General features: G+C 45.4%; 1 protein-coding gene across 1 annotated transcript; it reads left to right on the top strand.

Moving 5' to 3' along the window:
* The first annotated feature begins 540 nt into the window (after nt 1-540).
* LOC138351692 (uncharacterized) lies at nt 541-4,415 on the top strand. The gene is made up of 3 exons (XM_069303712.1): nt 541-2,161; nt 3,706-3,883; nt 4,217-4,415. The coding sequence occupies exons 1-3, from the start codon at nt 541-543 to the stop codon at nt 4,413-4,415; spliced, it is 1,998 nt and encodes a 665-aa protein (XP_069159813.1).
* The last annotated feature ends 4,444 nt before the right edge of the window (nt 4,416-8,859 follow it).

Raw genomic sequence — 8,859 nt, 5'->3', positions numbered from 1 at the left:
CATATTTTTGTGCAGTATTCATGACAACCCGAGTTTTGTTGTCAACATAATATTATCATAACTATACTCATAACTTAACTTTTAATCATTTCACCTTTGAGTGTTAACCTGTGTCTCTGTACCAACCAAGAGTGATAAAGAAGGGCTAACTTGAGGAATTCCAGCATTGATGCAGGCTTACCACTCAAATTATAGAGTGTATGATTATATAGTGTATTTTTTAAATGATAAGCAGCTCTAGTTCGGAAACTAGTGGCTCTACTAATTCAAGTGCCAGAAGTAGTCCAAATCAAAGCCAAAACGACTAGCAAGTACTTCCATGATGTCTACTGCCAAAAATATAAAAGCGACCCTCACTGGCATGAAGGGCCACTTAACACAACAGATAAAAAAATGTGAGGATTTAAGTAAACAAACTCCAGCTAATTATGCAGCACTGGAAACTATTATAAGGTTGCACAGATCAAATATCAGCATGTGCTGCAGGAAATAATAAAATATCAAGATGTCCTCAACTTAACCAGTATCACTGAAGAGGCAATGGACGATGTAATACAAGAAAACTCAGGTTATGAAGATGCAATGCTTGCAAAGTTACAACACTTTGATGATATAATAACCACACATAAGGCCAATACAAATATTGCAGCCACAGCTTCCCAAAACCAGACACCACCAGAAGTCAAATTGCCATCACTCAGTCTCCCAACTTTCTCTGGTACAGAGGATGAGAGTTGGGACAACTTCTGGAACAAATTTGTCGATTCTGTGGATTCTAATGCCAATGTAGCAAAGACGACAAAATTTACATATTTACAGAGTGTCTTAAAGGATGAAGCGTTACAGGTGGTCTGTAATCTGACCTTCACTGATGACGGTTATGACAATGCCATGCAGCTCCTTAAGGATAATTATGATAAGGCAGAAAGGACTATCAGACTTCTAACCCAGAAGCTGTTGGACATTAACCCTCCAAATAATACAGCAGACTCACTCCAAGCCTTTAGATTGGAGCTTGAGTTCTTGCTCATGGCACTTAAAAATAAAGTAAATCTAGATGAGTCAGACTGGATAATCCAAGTCCATATAAAATGGAAAATACCCAGTGACGTACTGGATAAGTTTTTTGTTTTGTATAACAAATCTTCTCTGACTGTAAAGGATATTTCAGAAGAGTTACGTTCCATAATAAAAAGACAAAGAGATAACCCAGATGGAAAAGCGACATCTAAACCTTCGTCTACCACTAATAGTAAACAACAGAGTACAAATAGTACCCCAAACAAATCTAAAACAACTTCCCCCTCCCCAAAGTGGAAACAAGGCAGTGTGGGCACATATGCAGTTGGTCCCTCCAAACCTACAGTTAACGCGTCACCCAAATTGGTGACTCCTCAAGATGCTGTTATCGTCTGGAAACTGTATGTGTTCTGTGAACAACCACATTCCATATACTATTGTAAAGTTTACCCCGATTGTGCTACACGCATAAAACGACTCAAGGAGTTAAGTAAATGTACCAAGTGTATAAGGGCACATAATCCCGACACCTGTACAACTCAAATACGCACCTGCAATAGGTGCCATAAGGGTCAACACCATACAGCACTTTGTGAGGACTCAAGTACAAAGTCTGCCAAACCACAGGAGGAGGAAGGAACTACCACTTCAATACAGCTTTGTACTGTGTTACCTGACATAAGTGTCTTCTCAACAAGGTCTGATCATAAATCAGCTCTACCTACTGCACAATTGATCATTAAAAATGGAAAGTCCAAAGCCACCGTACGTGGATTATTTGATCAAGGATCCCAAATGACCTTTATGTCAAAGGAGTTGGTAGATGCCCTGAAACTTACACCTGTAAGAGAGACACGAATAGACATAGCAGGATTCCTGACTAACTCAGGAGCCCGAGTCTTCAGGGTAGTGCAACCCAAAGTACGTTTAGGAGGTTATGTCCGAAAGATACAAGCTCTGGTAGTAGATAGATTCCCAACAGACCTGTATGTATATGGTCTAGGGACAACAGCCAAGTTCCTGGAAGAAAAGGGAATTAATTTGGCTGATAAAATCACAACAGACAACCTTTCCAATATTGGAATCCTTATGGGATCAGATGTCTACCATACGTTTATCAAAGGAAAGGAAGAAAAACAAGGTATGAACTTGTTACCATCTGCAGGTGGTTATTTGCTAACAGGCCCAGTATTACGGCTGAAACAACCCGCACCTTTAGACCACCAACATGCCAACCCAGTAATGGTTGTATGACTAGGAGAACAGTCTCCACTGCAATTCAGAGACATGTCCGAGGATGAGCTTGATCCCCCTGTACATAAGCTATGGGACCTGGCAACTCTCGGCATTGTCCCTGAACAACCTAGCCCAGATGATGACTGGACTTACAAACAATACCTGGACTCAGTTATCTACATAGATAATCAATACTGGGTCAGGTTACCATGGAAGCTGAATCACCCTCAGCTACCTGTCAACCATTTTATGGCACAAAACCAATTAAGATCACAGGTATTGCGCTTACAAAGACAACCTGAGATCTTGAAGTTGTATCATGAAATAATACAGAAGCAACTCGATGATAAATTTGTCGAAGTTGTTACAAATGATAACCCAAAGGAAGGGCACTACCTGCCACACCACCCTGTAAAGAAAAATTCTGCTACTACACCACTATGGATAGTATTTAATTGCAGCGCTAAGATGAGGCAGAGTAGTGTTTCGATAAATGACTGCCTTCAAACTGGCCCTAGCCTGACACAAAGGCTATACCACGTGCTGTTAAAGTTCCGTATTGGGACTTATGCATATACGGCAGACATCAGCAAGGCTTTACTTAGGGTAGGTCTCCAAGGAGAAGACCGGAACTACACAAAGTTCCTATTGATCAAGGATCCTAACGATCCAAACAGTGAATTAATCACTTATAGGTTTGCGTCTGTCTTGTTCGGGGCCACTTCTTCGCCATTTCTGCTTCAAGCAACCTTATATACACACTTGAAGAAGTCCAATAGCCCAAACAAGACAGAAATTAGTAAAAACTTGTATGTGGATAATTTTCAAGGAACAACCAGCAGTGAGAGTAAACTGCTGAACATATACCACGAGGCCAATCGAGAATTAATGGGAGCCAATATGCCTCTCCAGTCGTGGGTCTCCAACAATGACAAATTAAATCAACTGATCGCAACTGAATTTCCCGACTACCAGGTACCCGAGAGGACAAAGGTACTAGGCGTCGAATGGAACACGACAACAGATCAGTTGACAATCAAGTCGGTGTAGCCAGATACCACTAACTTAACAATGAGAAAATTGCTATCACAAGTCAGCAAACCCTTCGACCCATTAGGACTATTAAGTCCAATCTTAATTAATGGAAAGTTGATAATGCAGGAATGTTGGCAACAAAAGATAGGCTGGGATGATCTTCTAACACCTACCTTACAAGAAAAATGGCAAGGGCTAGTGAAAGATTTAAGTATCCTAGAGTCTGTCAAGTTCCCTCAGAACACAGTAGTAAATGAAGAAGAACCAATTAAGCTACATGTATTTTGTGATGCCTCAGGAAAGGCTTATGGCACAGTAGCTTACCTGGTCTCAAATGGGCAAGCCAATTTGCTCACATCAAAGGCCAGAGTGGCACCTTTAAAAAAAAGATCATTTCACAACTGGAATTAACAGCCTTACTGCTAGGTGTAAGATTGGCTCATTATCTGATCAAGGCCTTAAGCCACATCCACTTTGAAGAAACAGTAGTATGGTCAGATAATGAGGCAGTGCTACAGTGGGTTAAAAACAATAATAGTAAGAATCCTTACATGAGTAACCGCATTAAGGAAATACGAGAGTTGTCAGCAGGGTATAAACTAAGATATGTACTCACTAAAGAGAATCCAGCTGACTATCTCTCCCGAGGCCTGACTTTACAGCAATTAACAAAGGCAGAGATGTGGTTCAATGGACCTCAGTGGCTAATCAGCGACCATTGGCCTGAACAAAAGCCACAAGTCATTGTGACCAATGCCACTGTTCCCACTGAGAACCCAGAACTACCTCGGACTTTGGTTATTGATCCTACTCGGTACTCTGAACTGAATAAATTAATAGGTGTCACCCAAATACTGTTTGATTTTCTAAAGAAAATAGGAATCAAGCATAAATTCCCTAGTGCCCTAAGGTACTGGGTCAAAAGAGCTCAGACAGACACATTCGGGACAGAATTTGACAATGTTCCTAAGAAGCTACATCATGATCAGGGTCTCTGGTTAGACACCGACAATTATATCATAATCAGAAGCGAAGGCCGCTTACAGCATGCTGACATAGATCGGGAAGCAAAAAATCCAATATTGCTCCCTCGTCACCACATAGTAAGCAAACTAATTGTGTAACACATACACAAATACAGCACTCTGCATGGTGGGGTATTAGATACTTTCACGGACTTCAGAACACAGTACTGGCTACCCCAAGGTAGGCAGACAGTAAAATCAATAATAAAATCCTGTGTTATTTGCCGGAGATACGATGCCAGAGTGTGTCCATATCCCGGCCCTCCTCCACATCCAGAGGAACGAGTTGTACATATTCGTCCCTTTGAGACTACAGAAGTAGATTTCACAGGAGCACTAACACTAACAGGCAAAGGACAAAAACCCAGTAAAAGCCTATATCTGTCTTTTTACTTGTGCCACAACAAGGGCAGTCCATCTAGAAGTGACTCCCGATATGAGTACTGAAGCATTCTTACAGGCTTTCTGCAGGTTTGCTTCACATAGATCCTGTCCTAAGTTAATGATCTCAGACAATGGGTCCAACTTAGTGGCAGGAGAAGCATGTCTGAGGAAAATCTGGACACACCCAAAGGTACACATGGCCTTAAATCAACGGCAGTGCCAGTGGAAATTCATACCTCCCAGAGCAGCATGGCACGGAGGCTTCTATGAATGCATGATTGTTATGGTGAAACTTTCTCTACGGAAAACCCTACACCGCCAAAAGATTGACCTACAGGAGCTCCAAACCGTAGTCATAGAGATAGAAGCACGAGTTAATAACCGACCACTTACCTACCTCTCTGATGATGTTTTGCAGCGTGAACCATCAAGTCCAGCTCATCTGATGTATGGGAGACCTCTCAGAACCCTTGTGTCCCTTACGGGCGAGGAACCAGAGGATCCTTCATATGTCCAAGAGAGTGATTTGGTTCAACGTTTCAAACATCTATCAGGGGTGATAAGTCGGTGGAATGACGTATGGACTCGAGAATACCTTACAGCTCTGAGGGAGTATCATTACAGGGCAAACAACCCCTACAACAGAATTAACTTGAACCCTGGTGACATAGTTCTGGTGGACAGCGAAGGGCCACTCTCAGAGTGGCCTATAGGTCAAATAGTCTCTGTTCATCCAGACAGCAAGGGCATCTTGAGAATAGTGAAAGTAAAATGCCAAGGAACCACTACTCTCAAAACCTTAGAGAAATTAGTTCCTTTAGAACTGGCAGGAAAGGAGGACGTTCAATGACTTCCAGCACCCAATACGCCAGTACAAGACATACGTCCCCAAAGGACTGCAGCACAACAATGTAAACTCAAATTAAAGCAGCACTATAATTCTGAGGGAGAAGAATAAAGTGATCGCAGTCCTTACAGGGACTCCGACCCGTGTTCTTCATTCCCCCCCCCCAGAATTATGTCGGTAATCTGACACACATAATAACATAGTATCTCCTTATAGTATCCCCTTAAAGAATAGAGAATGGGTGAATCCGTGACGCCATCGGTGACACGTATTTACATTATCTAAATTCTGTTTATACAACAGTCTAGTGTTTAAATTTAATAAAAAAGTGTTCACTAAGACTGAATATAATTACTAACACCAAAATATAGCTTGACTCCCTTTTTACTGTAAAATTACATTTGGAAGTGGAACCACCAAAACATTGGAGGGAGCAGCATCACTTACACTCTGTACATCAACAACAACATGCTTCAGAGAGCTCCATAAAGCTGATTAATCGTTAGATACTGTCACGTGGGGGTGGGCGGTCCGGGGCTCTGCTAACACTCGGCTGCTAGGGGCTCAAAGGGCCCAAATACTCAGCCCCTCCGACTCCCTGGATTCACCGGAGTCTCCTTGGTCACACAAGATAGGACCGACAATGCCCACCTCCGCAGGTCTTTGCTTCCACCACAAAGGGGTGCCACTGATTCACCCTGGAAGCCCTTCAGTCAACCACGGGGAACCTGCTGTTAACAGTTCCGGCCTAGACCCGTGGGGGAGTGAAGGAAGACTCAGGCTTCCCTATAACCATAACCTCCCTGAGTCTTGCCTGCCAGACAAAAAAAAAGGTTGCAGGAACTCCTTTCCCGCCTGTCTTCTCTATCTTCCTCTTAGCAAGGTCGCCAGCTGGGTTATTATATCTGCACCCCAGCAATGCAGTTCAGTGGGTGTATCATATATCGTTTGTAGCCAGAAATGTATGCTCATAGAGAAATATCACAAATGGAGGCACACTCAAACACAGTAATAAAATGTGTGGATTTACTGACGCAAATTACATGAACACACACACACAATCACAAGTAATACATGAATATGGAATATGGATGATGAGTCTGGAGATCGTCAGCCTCTTCTTCCGCGACCTCCAACTCTCCTTCAACTGGGCAGGAAGACAGGAGTCTCACACTCTCACAGGAGGGCCTCTTCACCACGTCGGCACCTCTTCTTCACTGTCCTGCCATCCATACACACTGTCCTCTCTGACAGTCCTGGACACAAGCTGCCTTGCAGCCTACTCTACTATTAACGTAATAAAATCTTGCTGCCACATACACGAGTAAATATTGTGGCCTAACTAGCCTACTCATACAAGGGGTAATGGGAGGGAAAAATGATCTACCTTACACTCCTGGCTCACGACGCCTGTCCCTCGATGGTGTGAGGTTCCCACGCTTCCTTGGATCGATCCTCGACGATCCAGGGCGTTCCACAGGTCCTCAGGTGTCGTGAAGCCTTCGCGTCGTCGCCGTTCCAATCCCTGAGATTCAGCTGCCCCAATCCTGGTTCATCGATGGGCGCTGAGCTAATCACTATTTTTTCCCCACACTCGCCTCTCCCACAGGGCGTCGCTCCTTGTCCTAGGCACGGTGTCGTCCTTCCAAGATTCTCAGTGGATGTGACCCCAGTCACAGCTAGCTTGCTCGCCCACCTTCCAGACCTCAACGTCCAGCCAGCGGCGCCGCCCAGCGTCGTCGCCGACTATTTTCCAAGTTTGGGCACTTCTCTGCTCACTGAACTTGGTTCCTCTTTTGCTTCCCAGAAGCGCAGGGTCTCCAATAACTGTGGTAGGCTGCGCAGGCCAGCTCAATCCACTGAACAAGGCTTGCAGAGCCTCCAATCCCTGAGAGCAGACCGAGGCGCGTCCTGTCGCTTCCACGGTCAGTACAACTCTGACGTTGGCGCCGCCCGGGGCACTCGGTGACGTCATGGCGGGCCCTGATTTGTCGCCCGCGACCTACGTCGGCCAATCCGCGACCGGCTTGTCTCCCTTCCAAAAGGTCATATCTGCCGTAGGGGATACTGTTTCATTTTATAACAGGGCGCCAATTTTCCTCTATTTACAACTTATAATATAACCTCCTTCCATAAAATGGCAGCCAGACTGGTCGCCACATATATCATTAGACTCCCTGAACCTCAGAGAATCAGTAGGGAGAGCTGATATGACTCTTTAAGCCGGCAAACGAAAGAAATAGGAGAGGGCACCGTAACATACCCCTCCCCTTAAAATAAGAGTCATATCGGAAGAGCAGCACTCAAGAGGGCAATCTATACTCTTGCTCCCTCCGTTCCTGAAGTGTCACTCCTCCAGTTGGTGACGTGGCTCGTACCACCTTGCCAGTCACTTGCCTCATTGTATCTCCACCTCGCATAGTACCGGGTGTGATGGGTGTTCCCTGAACACCTACAAGAAATCCTCTCTCCGTGGCTACAAGTGTACTCCCACGGCTCGTTACCACTGTAAGATTCAGTGCATGCAGCGCCTCCACCGCGTCGTGCACTCCGAGATAGTCTTGCATTTCCATTGCGTCCTACAGGTACTCCATGTTTCCTCCCATGATCTCCTCTTCGCCAATCTTCTCTCTTCTCGGTTCCTCTTCTCCCATATGTGCGTTGTTTCCTCACAGTGGCACTTGTAACCCGTACTCCATCCAGCAGCTCCCTCTCTTCCACACTAGGCTTTTGCGATGGCCCAATGCCCCTCTGGTTAGGCTGGCGCCTACCCTGGGTGTACCTATTCCCTGCTTTCTTCGTATTGCCTTTCCTATACCACTCGCTCCTTCGTTCTCGACGAACATCTTCACTCCTCCATGAGATTCTCTTCCCTGCAGACGTCTTCTTCGGTTCGTGGTTGGGCTCATCCACCTCCCTGTGGCTCACCTCACCACGGTGGTTCATCTTGCACCTACCACTATTCATCTGGCCGGCATAGGGTGCACTGCGTCGTGGTTCCTCCACTCTGCCCCTCACTGCCGTTCGCTCATCCACTGAGCTTACTTTATTCACGTTTCTGTATGGAGGGAGTGCGGTCTGCAGCCTCTTCACCGCCCCAGGCGTTTGTACCGCTGCTCCTCGCCACTCCTCCACACGCATCATCAGGCTTAGTCGGAGAGCTTCGTCGGGGTTTTCCACTACCTCCGACGACCTCTCTGCACTCTCGCCCTCGTTGTCGTCGTCTCTGGCGACGTTTTCCCTGGCGAAGTCGGCTTCCTCACGACCATCTGGAACGACCGACACCTCACCTGGCAGGGTTGTACCGCTGCT

This window comes from Procambarus clarkii, chromosome 50, assembly GCF_040958095.1.
Source record: "Procambarus clarkii isolate CNS0578487 chromosome 50, FALCON_Pclarkii_2.0, whole genome shotgun sequence".
Taxonomy (NCBI): Eukaryota; Metazoa; Arthropoda; class Malacostraca; order Decapoda; family Cambaridae; genus Procambarus; species Procambarus clarkii.
This window is presented reverse-complemented; position numbering and strand designations above follow the sequence as displayed.